This window comes from Oryzias latipes, chromosome 18 (genome assembly GCF_002234675.1).
Source record: "Oryzias latipes chromosome 18, ASM223467v1".
Taxonomy (NCBI): Eukaryota; Metazoa; Chordata; class Actinopteri; order Beloniformes; family Adrianichthyidae; genus Oryzias; species Oryzias latipes.
The window spans coordinates 2,383,288-2,403,716 of record NC_019876.2 but is presented as its reverse complement, the minus strand read 5'-3'; the positions used below and the strand labels follow the sequence as shown (position 1 = coordinate 2,403,716).

The 20,429-nt window shown below is 41.2% G+C and overlaps 2 protein-coding genes and 1 long non-coding RNA gene across 4 annotated transcripts; 1 reads left to right on the top strand and 2 right to left on the bottom strand.

Annotated features, from left to right (window-relative positions):
- Positions 1 to 4,406: 4,406 nt before the first annotated feature.
- Positions 4,407 to 5,239, bottom strand: LOC111946339 (the record flags this gene model as incomplete). The annotated part of the gene is given in 2 exon segments (XM_023948980.1): positions 4,407 to 4,666; positions 4,669 to 5,239. Coding segments are annotated over 2 exon segments (831 nt in total), but the record flags the coding sequence as incomplete, so codon positions are not given.
- Positions 5,240 to 5,999: 760 nt separating this feature from the next.
- On the top strand, positions 6,000 to 9,100 carry LOC111949258. Of its 2 annotated transcripts, XR_002875267.1 has the most exons (3): positions 6,000 to 6,052; positions 6,709 to 6,763; positions 7,043 to 9,100. It is a non-coding gene; the product is annotated as an uncharacterized LOC111949258 (long non-coding RNA). The 2 variants fall into 2 exon arrangements; XR_002875266.1 differs by lacking the exon at positions 6,000 to 6,052 and having other exon boundaries at positions 6,155 to 6,763.
- LOC111949252 (myelin-oligodendrocyte glycoprotein-like) lies at positions 7,898 to 12,199 on the bottom strand. Its single transcript, XM_023965986.1, has 4 exons — positions 12,090 to 12,199; positions 10,050 to 10,385; positions 9,776 to 9,963; positions 7,898 to 9,697 (listed from the first exon to the last, which is right to left on the bottom strand). Exons 1-4 carry the CDS (start codon positions 12,178 to 12,180, stop codon positions 9,674 to 9,676), a joined length of 639 nt encoding a protein of 212 aa, XP_023821754.1. The 5' UTR covers positions 12,181 to 12,199; the 3' UTR covers positions 7,898 to 9,673.
- Positions 12,200 to 20,429: the final 8,230 nt, after the last annotated feature.

Genomic DNA, 20,429 nt, shown 5'->3' with positions numbered 1-20,429 from the left:
GGAAAAACTCCCAAAAAAACCGGATTCCGGAAAAAACGAAGAAACCTCAGGGGTGCCCACATGAAGGAGGGATCCTCCCCCAGGACGGACAGGCGATTTACCAGAAATCTTAGAGAAGGATTAACTTATCTAACTCTACTACTACATATATAAAAGTCCAGCAGACGAGCTTCATCCAGCCGTGGTTGTGGGGACAGTCAAATGCGCGAGTCGAGCCGGAGACAGGAACCACAGCCAGGTGTAGGAGCAGGAGCAGAGACGAGGTACTCGGTCAGGAACTGGAGCACGGATGAGCCAACTGGAGTCTGGAAGCACTCCCACTCCCCAGGAGGGGAGAGGAAAAGAGGGACAATACATGAATCGCACTGCACCAAACAGAGGCATGGAGAACTAAATAATAAATTATGATCAAGAATAGAGGAGAGGAAGGGTAGAAGTAAAAACAGGAAAGAGGACAGAACCCCAGTGCACCATAGTTACCCCAGCTTCAACTTCTAGCAGCCTTTTAAAAGAAATAGTTATTATTAAGTTTAATTTAAACAAATTAACATTAAGTTAAATAATCTCTGAATACTAACTAGTCTGACAATAAGCCTGTCCAAAGAGGAATGTTTTCAGTCTAGCTTTGAATGTAGAAACTGAGTCGGCCTCTCTTACATGAGCTGGGAGTTTATTCCATAAGACAGGGGCTTGGTGGCTAAACGCTCTACCTCCAACCGTACTTTTACTAATTCTAGGAACCACAAGCAGTCCTGCATTTTGTGAGCGAAGTGTTCTCATTGGATGGTAAGGGACTATGAGGTCCTTAATATAGGACGGGGCCATTCCATGTAAGGCCTTATAGGTTAACAGGAGGATCTTGAACTTGATTCTGGAATCAACTGGGAGCCAATGGAGCGAAACTAACACAGGAGTGATGTGATCTCTTCTGCTAGTTCCTGCTAACAATCTAGCAGCTGCGTTCTGAACAAGCTGGAGACTTCTTAAGGAACTCTTAGGACACGCTGCTAACAAGGAGTTACAGTAATCCAGCCTCGACGTAACAAATGCATGGATGAGTTTTTCAGCATCACTCTTAGAAAGTAGATTTCTGATCTTAGCAATATTCCGCAGGTGAAAAAAGGCAGTTCTACACGCCTGAGATATGTGAGCCTTAAATGATAAATCCTGGTCAAATAAAACCCCAAGGTTTCTAACTGTGGAATTGGGGGCTATACTTATGCCATCCAGGGAGACTATCTGAGCAGACAGAGCATCTCTGAGGTTTTTAGGTCCAAGTATAATGACCTCAGTTTTTTCTGGGTTCAAGAGGAGGTAATTAATTGTCATCCAGGTCTTGATGTCTCTGATGCAGGCGTTCAGTTTCTCTATCTGGTCATTCTGGTCAGGCTTCATGGATAAATACAACTGCGTATCGTCGGCATAACAATGAAAATTAATGCTGTGTTTCCTGATTATGTTTCCTAGGGGTAACATATAAAGCGTAAACAGGATCGGTCCCAAGACTGAGCCCTGTGGGACTCCATAGTTGACTCGAGTGCACTGAGAGGAATGGCCATTTACATTAACGAACTGATACCTATCAGACAGATAGGATTTAAACCACTGGAGAGCAGATCCTCTGATCCCTATGTCCTGCTCTAATCTATGGAGTAAAATACCGTGGTCGATAGTGTCAAAGGCTGCACTGAGGTCCAACAGGACCAGAATAGAAAGTAGTCCCTTTTCTGAGGCCAATAACAAGTCATTAGAGACTCTAACTAGTGCAGTTTCTGTACTGTGGTGGGGTCTAAACCCCGACTGAAAGTCTTCAAAGTGGCTGTTGTCCTTTAGGTGGCAGTAAAGCTGCTTAACTACAACTCTTTCTAGGATTTTAGAAATAAAGGGCAGGTTTGATATTGGTCTATAGTTGGCCAAGATGCTAGGATCCAAACTGGGCTTTTTCAGAAAAGGTTTAACAACTGCATATTTAAAAGACTGTGGCACGTAACCCGTTTCCAGAGAGGCATTTATCATTGTTAATATGGGATCATTAATTAGGGGAAAAGTTTCTTTAAAAAGTCTAGTGGGAATTGGGTCTAACAGACACGTTGAGGATTTGGAGGACGTAATAATTGATGTTATTTCCGCTTGATCCACAGCAGTGAAGCAGTCCAATGTTACAGAGGTTTCTATGGATGCCTCCACTTCTACCGCTTCAGCCTGCTCTGGGCTGATAGTAGGAATAACTTGATTTAACTTATGTCTAATATTTGAGATTTTACTATCGAAAAATGTAAGAAAATCATCAGAGCTGAGAGAAACAGGAACATGTGGTTCTACTGAGCTCTGACTGCGAGTTAATTTAGCAATAGTGCTAAAAAGAAATCTTGGATTATTTCCATTCTCTGATATTAAGGTTGAATAGTACTGGCTTCTAGCTCTACGCAGGGCTTTTTTATAATTTAAAAGGCTATGTTTCCAGATATTCAGAGACTGCTCTGAACCGGAGCGGCGCCATTCTCTTTCCAACTTACGGGTTTCTTGTTTAAGAGAACGAGTTTCAGCGTTAAACCACGGTGCTACTCGGTTTTGTCTGACGAACTTAGGTTTCAAGGGGGCAACAACATCGAGTGTACTCCTGAGGGCTTGTAAGGCATCATTAACAAAGTGGTCATTTATACTAGGACTGATGCTATGGGAGCTGGACTCAGAGTATTTTCTCAGAATATCACTAAGTACTGGCTGAACTGTGTGTTTAAACTCAGACACAGAACGGTCAGTTAAGGTTCTTCTAAGCTGTTTCTTATTCACTGGGACAGAAGGATGTTCCAGTGTAAACTGGAAGGTAATCAGAAAGTGATCAGAAATGATGGGGTTAAGAGGAAGGACACTCAGCTGGCTGATCTCTATACCATGGGTTAGAACAAGGTCCAGGGTGTGCTTATGACAGTGAGTGGGTTCATTCACACTTTAGGCCCGTACACACCGGGACGAATATTCGCCAGGCGTTATTCGCCAGGCGTTATTCGCCAGCGTTTTTCGCCACGTTTTTTGTGTTCACACCCAGGCGATTTTCGCTGACGATGAGTGGAGTGAACATGCAATTTCATTCCCTGACATTAGATGGCGCTTAATGTAAACAGAAATACTCCTGTACACAAGGTGGCGTTGCGCAACTTTACGCTTCTTAAAGTCGCTTTTCACTCAGAAGAAGAGAGCAAGTATTTACCCGCTTGTCAGAATCAAACAAAGAAAACATGAATATTTCAAGCACCAGTAGCTCCAACTGGTGTTTGGTTCGGGGATGTTTTAGAATGTCCGTCATTATTGCTTCGCGGGAGTGTAGACGCTACTTGGCGTCTATCTTCTTCGCTGGTATGTGTGCTCAGCAAGGCAGTTTTGTTTTTGAGCGCCCCCAAGTTGTGTTTTACTGTAACTTCAGAAGCTCCAGACACGTGAGCAAAAGCGCCATTCTCATTGGTCGAGTAGATTTCGACGCGACGCGTCGAAAAAAAAAAACGAACCCGAGGCGTTTTTTTTTTTTGACGCTTTAACGCGTGGCGTTTTTTCGCGTCGGTGTGCACACTCTCGTTGGTGCCCTTTGTTTAGTCACGAGGCGTTAAACGTCGGCGAAAATCGCCGGCGAAATTCGTCCCGGTGTGAACAGGCCTTTTGGGTGAAACCAACATCATCTAATAAAGCTGCAAAAGCCTTTCCTAGGCAGTCACTGGGGTCATCAACATGAATATTAAAATCCCCTAATATTATAGTTTGATCAGAATCTAAGACAATAGTCGATAGGAAGTCGGAAAACTCAGTTAAAAATTCTGAATATGGGCCGGGGGGGCGATAAATAATTATGAGTAAAACAGGTTTTGGAGTTTTCCTGTTTGGGTGACTTAAAGACAATATGATGTTTTCAAATGAATTATAAGCATTTTTAACTTTAGGGCTGAGAAGTAAGCTAGACTGTGATATTACTGCCAAACCACCTCCTTTACCTGAAATCCTGGATTTCTGATAGTTAGCATAAGTGGGGGGGGTTGCTTCATTCAATCTAACATAGTCATCCTGATGGAGCCAAGTTTCTGTTAAGGCTAAAAGACTAAGGTTTTTATCAGTAATTAACTCGTTGACTAAGAGGGACTTGGAGGAAATGGATCTAATGTTTAATAAACCGCATTTAATTACATCATAATTCTGCTTGTGAGAACTGCTGTCTGTCACTTTAAGGTTTCTATGACGCGCTCCTTTCATTTGTCTTCAGCACATAAGCTAAAGCTAGGACCTGCTTGACTTTCCCTGCATGGGTTTTGCACCGGCACTAACCCTAAGGGAGGCTCAGAGGAGCGTTTTACACTGCTGCTCTGCGCCCGGGTCTCGTCTCTGGATTGTCAGGTTAACAGACTAAGGCTAGCAGAAATGTTTCTAGAAAGAAGAGCGGCACCGTCCCGGGTGGGATGGACGCCGTCTCTCCGCATGAGACCGGGCTTCCCCCAAAACGCGCTCCAGTTATCCACAAAACCAACGCCGTTTTCTGGGCACCATCTAGAAAGCCAGCGGTTAAATGATGAAAAGCGGCTGTACATTTCATCACTGACTAAGTTCGGCAGGGGACCAGAGAAAATGACAGTGTCGGACATCGTCTTAGCCAGTTTTCACACTGAAGCTACGTTTAACTTACCTCTGATTGTCTCCGTCGGGCATCATCACTGCCTGCGTGAATCACGACTCGACGGAACCTGGACTTACTCTGAGCTAACATCCTAAGGTTCCCCTCGATGTCACCAACTCTGGCCCCCGGATAACACCTGACTGTAACCGCTGGGAGCTCCACGTTTCTAACTTCAGAAGAGCCTATAACCAGAGTTGAGTGTTCAGCGGGTGTGTCGCTGAGGGGGGAGAACCTATTACTAACGTGGAGTCTCGGGTGCTCTAAGTTTTTGCGTTTAGCACTATGTTTCCTCCCAACCGGTACAAACCCCTGACTGTCTCCCGGCTGTTGGGAGGGCGCTAGGGTGCTAGCTAAGTTAGCCCTGGTAGCGTGGCCCGCGCTACGAGTAACGACCTGGCTAGCCGGCTTAGCTTCCAGTGTGCGGAGCCGCGGTTCTAACTGCTCCAGCCTGGCCTCCAAGTCTAACACAAGACTACACTTAACACACCTACCGCTATCTTCACTAAAGGAGGCAGGGTCATCACTAAACATATGGCACATGGGGCAGGAGAGAGGAGGAGAGGCGGAAGGAGTGGTGGCCATGCCAGGTTTTAAGCTAAGGCTAGCGGTGTTTAGGTAAAGAGAAGTGGTCTATTAAGCAAAATGAGAAAGTGAACAGCAAGCGGTTTAACAGTGGTGAATTCGCTAATAAAAGGTACTAGATGTGAATATTAACCCAGATAACCCTTAGAGTAAGCAATAGTAGTAAGGCTAATGCCAAACAAGAGGACAGCAGTCACACACGACTAGCACTGGGAATAGCTCACCCGGAAATGACATCACAGGAAACCTGTGATAGAGGAACAGTCTAACTCAAACACTTGTCTTGAGGACTTAGCACAACACAACTCCTTCACCCATGTATTTCAAATCTTTTACTATAATAAACTATCAAACGTGTACTTTATGTAACCAGAGGACGGCAGCACAGTCAGATGAGGAGCTCCACCAGTAGCTGCTAGTGAAAAAAGATGTTAGAAAGTAAGACGCTGCATGAAAAACTATCACCATTCATTATAAACAATGTTCTCCTTTGTTAGCCATGCTTGCTAGCTCAATGCTAGCGGGGTTTCAAGCTCTTTTCATGACTTTTATGGATTAACCCTTGTGCTATCTGAGATTGATATGTTCTCCTACCCTGACAAAGGTGGATAAAGGTGGAAAGATTTCATGTAATCCATGGACACCAGTGAAGATCACAAATCATTGAAGAAAAAAGGTTCAGAGCACTGTCTAGTGGGTCTAGATGACCCAACTCCCTATGGTAAAGTGCTTAGGTTAGCACAAGGGTTACACAAAGTCGAGACCAGATCTGGATCAGTCGCTCCAGACCGGCTCTCTGGATCCTTCTTGGAGGTTGGACCTCATTGATCCTCTCTGCTGTTTGTGTCGTTAAAATGAGAGACGTAAAGAAAACGTGAGTCACAAATTCACTAAACTTTAGTTTCTCCTGCTGGAATGCAGTGGTCCCCAAACCCGGACAGCAAACCGGTTCTGGTATCGATCTGCAGAGAAAAAAACAAGACTTTCCTTTTTTCTGTTGTATTTCTAGTCAAATTCTGAAGGAAGTTTTATTTTGAAAAACTACTGGATTCTCTCCTCCACATCCGGTCATTCTTGATGCTTGTGGAGGTTCTGTGTTGAAAATCCATCCACTACTTTCTAAAAAGTTGGACGAGGCTGAAGTTGGTGTCTGATTTGTTTCTCTTCCACTTTGACAGTTTTGGGTTTAAGGAAAAATCTGGATCACATTTGAATGTTTCCTGCATGAAACATAGAAAACAAATCAAGTTTAAACCATCTGCAGATATTTGACAGAGGATGAAGATGAACTTTAGCCTCCAAAGTTAAACTGGAAGCTACAAAAATCAGACGCCAACTTCATCCTGGCACAGGCCGGTCCGTGAAAATATTGTCTGACATTAAACCGGTTCAGATGAATGTTTTTATTTTCATTTAATGAAAGCATTAAAATATGCTGACTCATCAGAGCTGCTGCTCCGTCTCTACAGGTGAAGGTTCAAGCAGCCACATGGGGGCGCTAGAGACCTGCTACTGTGACAACCTGTGAGTAGAAACCTGAATAAAGAACTCTCAGCTGTTTAAAGACTGCATTAGGAAAATAAATCTGGACTTTTATTGTGAAAGAGGACCAGAACAGGGTCAGACTGTTGAAAAAACAGAATTTTGACTCCATTTAATCCAACGTTTTAGTGACATCATCTCACCTCCATCCCACCTTCTCCTCTGCATCCTCCACCCTCATGTCCTCCTTCTCTCCATCATCCACCTCCTCTTTGGTCTTCCTCCTCTTCCCTGGTGTCTCCAACCTCTTCCTCCTTTCAGCAGCATCATCACTCTTCCTCCTCTCAGCGTCTCCATCTGCTTCCCTGCATTGATCTCCAACATCTCCATGATCTGTTCCTCTGATGGATGGACTCCTTCCTGGTCTTCTTCTCCGTGGTTCTGGACTGTGAATGAGTTCCTCCTTAAATGAAGCGTCCCTCTGGTTCTGGTCCAACCTTAGAAGGTGTTTCCTCAGCTCTGACTGAAGGTTGAAGGTTGAAGCTGCAGCTTCTGAACTCCTTTCTCCTGAAGGTCCTGCTGCTGCTGGAAGAATCTTCTCAGACTGAGTCCTACAGGGATGGAGCTCCACGCTAGAACCATCAGAAATGACATCATCAGACATCTTCATGTTTTTCTGGACAGAAGTTTGTGGGTTTCAGTTGGACTTCATGCCTGAGAGCTCCTTCATCTGCCCACTGGATGTTCAGCTCCTCAGTTTCCTCCAAACAGCAGGTTGAAGTTGACGGTTGGGATCCGTCTGACTTTGCTGCAGTCGTCTCCTGGATTTCAGGAGCTTTGTTTCTGTTCTGCTCAAATCCCAGCAGAGGCTCTGCTGCTGGTTCCAGAAAACCAACTGGAAATGAAAGCTGAAGGTTTTTCCAGGACGGACTCTGGAATGATGGAAGTGGAGACACTTTTCTGGTGTCTAGTGTGACATCGTCCTCTTTTGGAACACCAGAAGACCCAATCAAAGCTCCAACATCTTCCTGACAGTATTTCTGACAGAAGATCAAAGCAGAAAGATGGAAGTGGTTTCCATGGAAACGTCTGTCAGCTGCTCCTCCATCCAGAGGAAATGTAAACCAGATAGAGCAGCATCTTCTCAGGAAAAAAGATCCAGACCATTAAAACATGAGGATTCATCTTTTTATTGATTTCACAGTTTTACCTTCACAGTTGTTTTTATGCTGTGACATTTCTCTCTTAAATCCAGTGGTGGATCGTACATTACACACCTGGGCCTTCAGTAGAGCTACGTCCGAATCATTTAACCCTTCATGAAACATTTTTATTTCTCTAAATAAACTGGATTAACAAAACTGTAAAGAAATCTCACCATGCAACTACAACCAGCACAAACACATTGAAAACAATCACATACATTATGAATATTATTTATTATGGTATTTATCATAATAAATGCCTTCACTTGGGTTTTCACCTTAAACCTAACTAAATCCTCCATGGAGTACATCACAGTCAGTCTGTTTAACCGATCCAGAAGTTCTCTGTGGATCTGTGTCAAACTGGACGAGGCTGCATGTGACTTCCTGAAACTACTGTCCAATCAGAAGGTCTGAAAAGTGGGACATTGCCTTGGCCTGCTAGAAGGCCCTGCTGACACCATCTCAAAATCTGATTGGTTGAAAGAAATGAATGACCAACATTGATTTCGCATCACAGGACCTTCAGAACAGAGATTGAAGGCTCTTACCCTGCCTGGCAAAAAAGTACAGCTGAAATGCGATTGGTTAAATAGTCCAATGCAAAAATACGTCTGTCTGGAAGCAGCATAACCGTCATAAACACAATAAAAGGGAATGGACGGACCATTTGGGATGATTGAATGAGTATGCATGGACAAAATATTATTACTACATGTGTTAGGGTTACGTAATTATCGTTTTCTTACACGCTAATCACAGTAATATTATGGTCTCAATTCTATCTTTGAGTAAGAAAACAATGACGTGGGAAGCCAGAACTCCTCTGTGACAGACAAGCTTCTCCTTCTGCAAAGTCTAGCAAAAATTCTCATCTCCTGTGTGGTTCCTCTCTTTGTTAGGGAAAAGTCAGAACACTGACAACATGATTCAGTTATTTTTTAGGCCTTCAGAGGTTTTGAAGGCCCTGACGGCCCACAACACATTGATTAAATACATAAATGTAAAAGTTTTGAACTGTGCGGTTTGCATTTATTTGTTGCAGAGGTAATAAGAGTCTAGATATAAGAGCAGCTTCAGGAAAATATCACCAAAAAAATCACAGCTAAGTGAGCAAAATCCTTCCTATTATAATAAATATCAGGGACGGGTTATTCTTTCAGACAACACAATATCTCCCCTTTATGACACGACCTCTTGAGGTCACTTTCAGTTTGAAAAAACCCTGAGACTCTCAGGTTTCAACTGTCTGTCTGTGTTCATTTCACTTTCTTCTGGTAGAACTTCCAACATTTTAGCTCACAGACACCTTTGATGTTGTCTAGAAGAACACCAAGAACCACAGGAACCTGAACAGACCTGCTGTGGGTCGGTTCCTGAAGGAGAACATGAAACAAACTCTCAACACTTCAGATCAACCTGGATCAACACTTCAAACCACTGAGATCCACAAACATCGTCCTAAACCTCAGACCTTCAGACTTTACGGTGATCCAGCACACGTTCAGAGTTCAGGAGTTGAGAACCGCAGAAACAGCTCCAGAAGGTTCTCCAGATAAATGAAGGAGTTCCAACCATCAGGCAGAAACGGGTCAGAACCAGAGCATCGTCACGTCTTCATGGACCAGTTTCCATCCACGGTAACACAGCGGTGACGGGCGTGTAGCGTCTCCATGTGGCTGCAGCTTCAGAAAGTCTCTTCAATCCTTGAAGACCATCAAAGCAGCTTTGGAGAGATGGGATGTCTTTAGACCAGAGGAGGTTTCTGACCCTACATGAAGAAAAGAAAGGATGTTAGAAACTGAAGATTCCTGCAGAAAGATGAGAGATCAGAGAATTCAGGACTCACTTCTGGTTGTTTCCTCTGACAGACACAAACACAAACAGCAGAGAGGATCACTGAGGGAAAAAGTCCAAGACTGATCCAGAGAGCCGGTCTGGAGCGACTGATCCAGATCCGGTCTCCTCCTGGATCTGGAGTGGAGATGATGTCAACCTGGGATGTTTCCATGGTTGGAGCTCTGACTCCGTTTGGCTCTGAAACAAAGAGATGACATCATTTCCTGCCTGCTGTTCAGGACAAATGTTCTTCATGTGAGGGAGAACCTGCAGAGCAAACTCACCAACAACCAGCTGAACCGTCTCCCTGAAGTTCTTCCCAGGAATGAAGCAGCTGTACTTCCCCTCATCCTGGAGCGACACGTTCCTGATCTTTAACGTCACGTCTCCTCGTTTTAGTCCGTCTTGGTCCAGAGACACTCTCAGGATAAACGACTCGCTCATGTTTTCAGTTATGATCGTCCTTCCCCAGTACAGAAACACAAAAGGGATGCGGCCCTGTGGATCAGGCTTCATGTCCACTTTGGTCCACTCCACTGAGAAACCACGCAGATCCTCCTGAGAGTCCAGGCGGCACGGCAGGATGACATCATCACCAGGAGCAGCAATGATTGGTTCACCTGGAAACAAAGAAAACAGGAAGAAACTTTTCTAAATCTGAGTCTTTACCTCCAAGTGAAAATGTCTTCTCAATGTTTGATTTCTGCTTCTAAAAGATCCAAAGTATTTCTGTCCACATAGATATCAGACCAAAGGACATGGGACTTTGATTGGACCAAAGACAAATCCTTTCAAAATAAAAGTCCAATCCAAACTAGAATCCAATCCAGAAATGAGTAAAGAGGATTAAAGCAATAGTCTTTTCTAATTCTATCTAAAGACACATTTCAATCAATGATTCCTGATGATTATTCATTTAGTCAAATGTTTTCAGTCTTTCACCTCATTTCTACCAAAACAGTTTCTACTTTAAAGTCTTTGATCACTGACTGAATACTCAGTTTCTGAGGAACATTTGAGGAAAACAAACTAAAACATGGTTTGAAATATTCACAGCAGAAGTTTTAGAAGAAATTTAACAGACTTTTACTTTCAAATTAACAGAAGAATAAAAAGTTCCCAGTATAATGTAACTGTGTGTCAAATCTTCCACATTTTAATCATTTTGCATTTGTCTGAATACATTGAAACAACTTTCAACTTTTCTGCAGAGAAGAAGCAGAAACAGACCAGAATTCATCCATCAGGACTGAACCAAGACTGAAACGCAGACTTGTCAGAACACACTAGATCAGTCCTCTCACTGGTGGGAGTGGTCTAATGTTTGCTACTTGCTATTCCTCCCACGACTTTCCAGCATCTTCAGGTTGACGAAGACGTCTGTGTTCATTTCAACAATCAGGCGTCAACAGCTGATTGTATCAACGATGCACCAGCAGAACATTGCATTAAGACGGAGTGAAAAAAGGTGCATGTCTGTTAAAATGGTCTGATAATAAGAAGATAACGAACCAAAAGAACTAAACTAACTCTGAGCTAATAGGACAACTGCAGCAGACTGTTGCAACGGTAAAAAAAATTAAAACAAAATGAATTAGCAGAACTATAGAATCAAGATCATTTCTCCTCCAGAGGATCAATAACATTCTAAAAAGTTCAGTTCTATGGTAGTTAAATAAAGAGACTCATCGCGCATGCTCACTCAGTTGATCTTAACCGGCAAATTCAATTCTTTAAAATAACTTTATTGATCACAACGCTCCAAGACAAAACAGTATAACTTAATAACAGGAAAAGAACAAGCCAGGGGAGGTAAATTATTATTATTATTTATTTTTTACTATTATTTTTGACTTTTAACAAGAAAACAAAAAGTCCGACATTCAAAGAAAGTGTGTGTCAAATTTTCCTCATTTTCTGTCCGTCTGAATACATTGAAACAAAGTTTCAACAATTCTCCTGAGAAGAAGCAGAAACAGAACAGAATGTTGCTGCAAACATGACTGAACCAAGAATGAAACTGAAAGAAGGAGCTGCTGCTTTTAAAGCCAGTCAGTGACGTGAAAAGTTTGAGTTCACTCCTCCAAGGCACAACGGGAGGAGCCAGCAAAGCTGACCCGCCCACAATCACAAACCTCAGCCCAAAGCCCTGACATAGTCGTGCAACATGCCCAAAGTGTCTGAATCCATTGAAAGAAACTTTCTACAAATCCAGACGTTAGTTTATTGAATAGTCTTTAGAAAGAACCGCCACCATAAAAGGTGGAAGTTTCTAAACATCAAACAGAAACTTGAACTAAAGAACAGAACATTCATGAACTTACCTTCAACATGTGAACAGAACCAGAACCACACACATGCAGAAATCCACAGACTAGAACCAGAAACAGACAAGAACTCTGCTGCAGACATCATGAACCGTGACTGAGACTGGAAGACAGAGCTGCCCGCACCTGGAAGTTGAAGATCAGAAGCAGCAAGAGGAGCAAGTCACAACAGGTGACCCAAAGTGCAGCAAAGGCAGTAAATCCCCCTGAAGCTTCTGTTCCAGCTTTGCAGATCTGGGCGTGGTCGTTCTGGGTTCCCCACCAAGTCAAAGCAGGCTGGAACGAACCTCAGGTGTAGGGAATGCACCCAAAAAAAAATCTTTTTTTTTTTTTATTGAAGCAAATATTCAACAAACAACCACGGCATGTCTGTCAATGACAACAATATCAATTCTGAGATAAAGGTAGACAAAGAAAACCCAAATATGTAAACAAATATAACTTAAAAAATAATCACTAAAAGTAAGGGTCTATTACAAAAGTTTAAATAGATCAAATAAATTACACAATTTCTGGACATTCTTATGATTCATGTAATGTAAAGATTTTGAGAATAGGTTGAGGTGGTTGAGTAATCCATTAATGTGAGGATTAGTATTCCTGTCTGTTTTTATTTACATTTATGTTTAAAAAGTTAAAATTCAGTTTAAGTTTTAAAGGTTTAAAAGTTTAGCTTTAGTGTGTTCAATAAATATTTATCTTGTTCGGCTGCAACCTAAAGTCTGTTTTGAAATTAGGCTCCCTCTGCAACTGAGTTTGACCCCCCCCTGTAATACGAGTCTAGAAAATTCATGCATGTTTTTGTGTGTAAAATGAGCAAATAAAAATAGGGCACACAAAAGGAAGTCCTCAAATTGTGTTGTTTTTTTGTTTTTTTTGGGGGGGGGGGGCTAAGAGGTTTTTAGTGGCGCCCTTCATACCACTTGGTGCCCATGAAATAGCCCTCGGTCTCAAAAAGGTTGGTGAACCCTGCTCTGGAACATGAGATACAGAACTTCAATAAAAGCAAACAGTGAAAAGTCAAAGAGTCAAATGTTTCCCTTTCAACAGAAGATCTGGTGACAGCAGTTTCCTCTGCAGCTAAAAAACAAGAATTATTATTATACAATAATCACTGATAAAGCTAATAAAATATCTATAGCAGAATATTACTAATAGTTTAGTGGCTCATTTAAAATCTGTGTGCAGGTTTTTCACAAATTCATGATCTGTTTATATATTTATGAGAGATTTATTGTTTGATTGTATATTTGGATGCGGTCATATTTATTAATTTAATTATGGGACTCCATACTCCTCAGCTGCTGTTTATGAACATAAGGGGTTATGCAGACACTGTTTTTTAAATTATTTTACATGCTATTAAAATGACCTGAGATTCCATCTTCAGGAACATCTTGGGATGTGGATACTGCACCACCTCCAATACTTTTTGAGAGCAGAAGAAACTGCTGGCTGAGATGAAACTGTGCAAAACATCATCATCATGTAGAACCAAAGCTGCAAAATACAAATAATGGCAGTTTTGATTCTCCATATTTCATGCCAATGCAAGATTTTAATACACATTCAATGTTGAAAAAGTCAGACTACCTGACCTGCTATGATAAACAGCAGTTTTTTAATGACATAAACCGGAAAATGCAGATCGCACTAAAAATGTGTTAGCAAAACAATTATTAACCAATACGATAACGTGAGTTAAACATTTTTCACCATACCATCATCATCATCTACTTTTCTCTGCTCTCCACCGTTTTGGAAGGTTATGTGTGTCTGACCTCATCTTAGAAACTTGGGTATCAGAATTATTTTCGAGTTTTCCATTGGAAATTACGACAAACAGGGTCGTTTGTGTGCAATCTTCACCTCGGATCGATTAGTATTTACGTAAATTGCGCAGCTGCACAGAAATACTGGATAATGTAAAAAATAAAGCCCCAACATCCTCCAAACTTACCTTGTGATTGATGTTGAAGTTCTTCATCTTTTTTCAGCTCCTGATGGATAAAGTATCTTTGTTGTCGATCTGATCCAACTCCCCCTGGCTGCAGCCTGCAGAACTGCACAACATTGTGGAATGCTGGAACGCTGAGGAATGTGAACACGCTGAGGAATGTTAACCCCGCCCATATTGAGCCCGTCTTCTTCTTTGGTTTTACAAGTTTCCATGTGCAATATTGCCACCTACCGGTTTTTAAAGAGTTTTTCCTCACCGTGAAGGGGGGGTCTAAGGGCAGGGACATCAGTTTAGTTTAGTCTGTTTTGTTAAAGTTTAGTATTTTCCTGATGCATTCTTTGTATTCATGATCCCCTTTTCATTGTTTTTCATTGCTCTAAATAAAAAAAAATATTTAATTGAATTAGAGAATTTATACAGTGATTCCTGTCTTCTTATGCCTTTACAAGTTTCCATGTGCATGTATTAGGGAGTTAATAAATTCTGTCTGGCCTCACAGACTCAAAAAAATAACTCATTGGATGAACTTAATTTAATTGTGGGCAGGATTTCCATCCAATAAATATGAGTAACCCCACCTCAAAGAAAATTCTTCCATGTAACGAAATATAATTGAGTTAGTCGAACTAAATTTTATCAAGAAAGGCAAAGGAAAAAGATCACGCAACAGAAGTTCAAGACCAAATTTGATTTCAGAACCTCTGTATGTTAAACCCGCTAACTAATCCACTTAACTAACACTACTGTGATAATATAAGGCCGCCGGTATAATGAAATAGATTCATGCCACAGTTTCGTTTTTTACGTGGAAAAAACGAACGAAAGTTTTCACTTTTGAAAAGTCGAAGGATTTGAAGGACTAATAGTCATACCAGGCATTAAACGAAGGAGTTGAACATTTTAATAGTTCAATGGTTAAAATAGGTGAAAAGTTGTAGCCGTGAGACGGCAAAAAGCATAAAGAGAATCAGGAAAACAGCATTCAACAGCATGCCCCTTACTTGAACTAAATTATTTTGGATTACTGGAGCTATAGGGGAAACTATTAATACATTTTGTGTTAGGTCAATTAAATGTAGATACAATCTTTTAAAATAAAGATTTTTAAATAAAACAAACATAATTTTATTGTGTTACATGAAAAAATTGCACCATTCAAATTTTCCTCCCTCTGTTCTCTTTCTTCCTCATACAATTCACAATGACACAAAATGTGCTCCACTGATTCTTCCCCTTTCCTGCAATCACAACTAAAGGTGAATCAAATGCACGGGCTCAATGTGGGCGGGGTTAACATTCCACAGCGTGTTCACATTCCTCAGCGTTCCAGCATTCCACTATGTAGACCAATTCTGCAGGCTGCAGCCAGGGCCTACTCATCTGATCAGCGTGACAAAATGTGCTCATTTTTTTTCTTTTTCCCAACTTTATTGAAATAAAATGCGCTCGTAAATGCACACTGTGCCAGGATCAGATGCAATGATGTTGACCAATCGTTGCTAACAGCGGTGTAACGTCATTATTTGGGTTGCCAGATTGGTTCAGGTGTGTTGAGGGGGGGGGTGGTCACAAACGTGCAGGCAACTTTCTTTTGCACAACATTCGGAGCGCACGTTGGTACGGACATTCTATGACATGGGTTGCCAGGTTTGGGTCTTTCTTTGTTTTTATTTTTTTCGTCACTTCGGGGCCCTGGTGGTGATGGGGGCCCTACGCGGCTGCGTAATTCGCGTATAGGGAGGGCCGGCCATGGATGTATGTATAATTTGCTGTTGACATAAATGTACATTTTATTTTGCTAAACCTGTATACAGCATACTAGCCTATTATAGTAATATAGATTAATACATTTCTGACTCAGAGACTGAACTTTTCTTGCAGGTTTCCAATGGATTCAGACTTAGGGAAAAAGTGGATCTTAGCAATAAAAAGAGCTAACCCAGATGGATCACTGTGGTACCAACTAGCAATACAGTCTGAATATGTTCAGAACATTTTGTGGAAACACATTTAGATAAGAGGCCAGACTGTTGGCTTGAAACCCGACACCATAACATCTGTGTTACACCAATGGATCACTCACATGAATCAGTATAAATCTATTGTTTTTCTTTGTTGTTGTTGTTGTTTTAGGGTAAATCTATTGTTCACTTTTGGACTTCTTTTGAATATTTATTTTATTATTATTATTAATATTATTATTATTATAAATAGACTTATTTTTTAGTTTTTATTGACTTATTATTTATGTATTATTATTACTTATTGTTTGTATTGACTTAATATTGATTTATTATTATTATTATTATTATTATTGACTTATTGCTGGGTTTTTCTAAATAATTTAAATGACATGTCAAAGAGGTCTAAAACTCCTAAATGTTTACAAATTATTTTTTTTTATTCTTTATAATAATTTTTTTGTTTGTAAGAAGTCCTGCAACAATGCATTTTCGTTAAAGTCTGAGCTTTTAAGGCTGACTGTTTCTCTTCTTTAACAACAACAAATGATGTATCTATATATATATATTATATATATTAATGCAATATATTTAAATATATGTATAAATATATATAAATGTAAAAATATATAAAGTACATAAAAGCTACTTAGACACCTCTAAAATCAATAGAACTCAATGTCATGTGGGCGTCGCCGACCTCACCAAGATGGCGTCGCGCTCCGCCACCGTCGGCCAGGCTTCTAAAGGGGGCGTGTCTCCTCTAGTGATATAACTCATTGATCTCACTAGCCGTCACTGACTTTGCGCATGCGCGTTTCCATTCTAGTTTACGGTACAGACGCCCAGTGAGCTGAATAGACGGTATAAAGCGCTAAAATCAGCCATCATGTCACAGTTATCCATCATCAATGAACATGGACTGTACTCTGAAATCAATGAGAGCTACTGAGCCCTATATTGTTATTTGATGTACAAATGTATTCATTCAGATTACATGTCTGTTCATTCCAGTGGCGGTTCTACACTAACCTCCTCCCTGGGCGAGTAACCCCACCAGCGCCCCCCCCCCCCCCCCCCCCCCCGCACACATACAAAATTTGACAACATCCTCTTGTGTTCCCTATCTTCTATTTAGCCATTTTACACAAAAAATGCATGAATGTTCTAGACTCGTATTACAGGGGGGTCAAACTCACACAGGGGCCTAAATTAAAAACACGCTTAAGGTTTTGGGCCGAAGAAGAGAAACATTTACTGAACACACTAAAGCTAAACTTTTAAACCTTTTAAACTGAACTTTTTGAACATAAATTTGAATAAAAACAGGAACATTAATCCAGAATAACTCAAGTTAAACCTTAAATAATTTATAATATTTTGCTCTTCATAGAAATATATTCTGTCAAAATTATACAAAAATGAACATGCTGCAGAACAAAACAAAAGAAAGCCTGGAAATAATAATAATAAGAAATAAATCAAATAATTCCGTTTTCTTTGCTCTTTTATCATTTTTTAGAGCATTTTTTTTAGAGCTGGACTCCTGCTTCATTTTTAGCAATAATTTCTTAATGTGTGACATCATGTGTGTCTTTGTGAAACATATCAGAGGGATTAGATCTAAAAATAAATTATTGTGAATAATATTTTTAGGTCTTATAAAACATTAAAAACTAAATCATAGAACTCATTACTTCAAACATATTTGGCATTTGGGGGGCTCAAAGCATACCAGAAATAATCTGTTTGTCTGAAATATAATCAATCAGACAGATTCTAAAAGTGAGATTTAACACTGAAAGAGTGTTTTGTGTTGTTGATCAGACATGGAACCAAACAGAAATAAAGAAACTCCACGTAAACAGAACATTTGTCACGTCAACTCTTTTTAAAGTTGCTTCATTTAAGGTGATGTAAAACTTTCACTGGATTATTGTTGGTAATGATGTTCAAGATCATCTCAGCAGGTTTGCTGGAGCCTTCGATCAGATGATTGACACCTGTCATCGGTTTTGAGGAGCTGTCACCCCCCCCCCCCCGCGCTGCAGAGGGATCAACTAACCTCTGTGACATGTAATTTAAATTATTTGGAAATGCCAGACAATTGTCAATAATAATAATAATAATAATGAACCAATAGTAAGTCAATAATAATAAATAATAACAATAAATTAACAATAATAAGTCAATAAATAATAGTAGTAAATAATGAGACAACAAAAAGTCCAGAAGTTAACAATAGATTTACATTTAAATCAATAGATTTTCTCTACTGATTCCTGTAGGGATCAATGTAACACTGATGGTGTCGGGTTTCTGCTCTAAGAGGAGATCTGTCATTTCAAGCTGTTGCTCCTCGTCTGTGGAACCTCCTCACCCCCCCCCCCCCCTTGTTGCGTCAGATTGACTCCGTTGATGGTTTTAAATCTAAGAGACGGTAAAGACGGTTTGATATAGGAGAGCTTTTAGTTGATTTTAGTTCTTGTTTTACTACATTTTACTGTGTTTTGTTTTATTATTATTATTGTATTTTATTACTTTTCTGTGTTTTGATATGATTTTATGCTCTTTGTAAAGCACCTTGATTTGTTCTGGGGAAAGTGCTATAGAAATAAAGACATTCTATTCTAAGTTAGGACGAACAAACGTTATAAATGTGCATACGGAAAAAAATAAAATAAAATAAAAGGCAAAGTCAAGGCCCGTCTTTGTTCTTTGCATGTAGCAGTGTGACCCGAGGACAGCAGGTGGACAGCAGATACACTTACGACTGCAGTCCGGCCCACAACAACAACTGCATCATCAAGTTTGCCGACGACACCACGGTGGTCGGACTCATTCCCAGGGGGGAGGAGTCTGCCTACACAGAGGAGGTCCTGAAGTTGACAACCTGGTCCTCAGAGAACAACCTCACCCTGAACACCAACAAAACCAGGGAGATCATATTTGACTTCAGGAAACATGGCGTGGACCCAGCCCCCCTCCTTATTAATGGGGAGCATGTGGAGAGGGTCCACACCTTCAAGTTCCTCGGCATCACCATCTCTGCAGACCTTTCCTGGACAGCCAACACCACCGCCATCATCAAGAAGGCTCAGCAGCGTCTGCACTTCCTGAGGGTCCTCAGGAAGAACAACATCAGCACCAACCTGCTGCTGACCTTCTACCAGTCATCCATCCAGAGCCTGCTCACATACTGCACAACTGTTTGGTTCGGCAGCTGCACGGCCGCGGATAAAAAGAGACTGCAGAGTCGTAGAGACAGCTCAGAAAATCATTGGGTGCCCTCTCCCCACCCTGACGGACATCTACTCCGCGCGCTGTCTCACTAGGGCTCAGAACATCATCAAGGACAGTTCACACCCCGGCTCAGACCTGTTCAACCTGATGCCCTCTGGGAGGCGCTACAGAGGCATCAGAAGCAAAACGAACAGACTAAAAAACAGCTTCTTTCCAAAGGCAATAACAATCCTCAATTCCCGAATGCACAGATAAGAAAAAAAAAAACATTCCTGTTTACTCTGTCCACAGTCTGTCCACAGTGTCATCTATCTACCTCATTGCCACCTCTGCACTTTGACATGTCTACGCACAGTTTTTTCATACGCAATTTTTGCACAATTATCTCGGCACTCTTCAGTACAATTTACAGCTTATATTGCACACTTGTATATACTGTTTGTTTGCTTGTTTGATTTTATTATATTACGATGTTTTCTTTACTACTTTTCCCTTCCTTACTGTTCTTGCACTGATGGTGATGCTTGAATCTCATTGTACTATGCACAATGACAATAAAGCCATTCTATTCTATTCTATTCTATTCTATTCTAGATGCAGCTGAAAGAGGAATGAAGCCTTCACTGCATGTTGTGGCTCCAGGAAATGCAGTGGTGGTGGACACAGTCACACCTGGGTTTAGAATAATGCTCCCCAACCAGCTGCTGACACAGCTGGAATCATTCAGGTACACTGGTGGCAGGTGTGATGAGGCCCTCCATCCTGACAGCAGCAGCAGAATTAGCAGCAGCAGCAAAACTTAAGGCAAAGCCACAGCTGCAGGCACTAGCACCCCAATTGAGTTCTACACCCTTCATCATCCCATCAGGATCCACCTCACAGGTTTTGGTTCCTCCCGTTTAAAATGTCCCCTTCAGTTTTGTCCTGCCTCCTCCTCCTGCCGTGCCGATCATACTCGCTGTGCCGCCATCACCTCAGCCTCTTTCCAGCACGCCATACACGACACAACAATACCGAAAGAGGAAAATGGAAGAAGAAAAAATGGGTATTATGAAAAGGAAATACATCAAAAAACAGAAACCATAACGTGCAGCAAATGCGGTGGAAACAGACAGCTGCCATCCCACCGTCAGAGCTTTGGGAACTGGTTTTGTGAAGCAACAGAGACTCAGT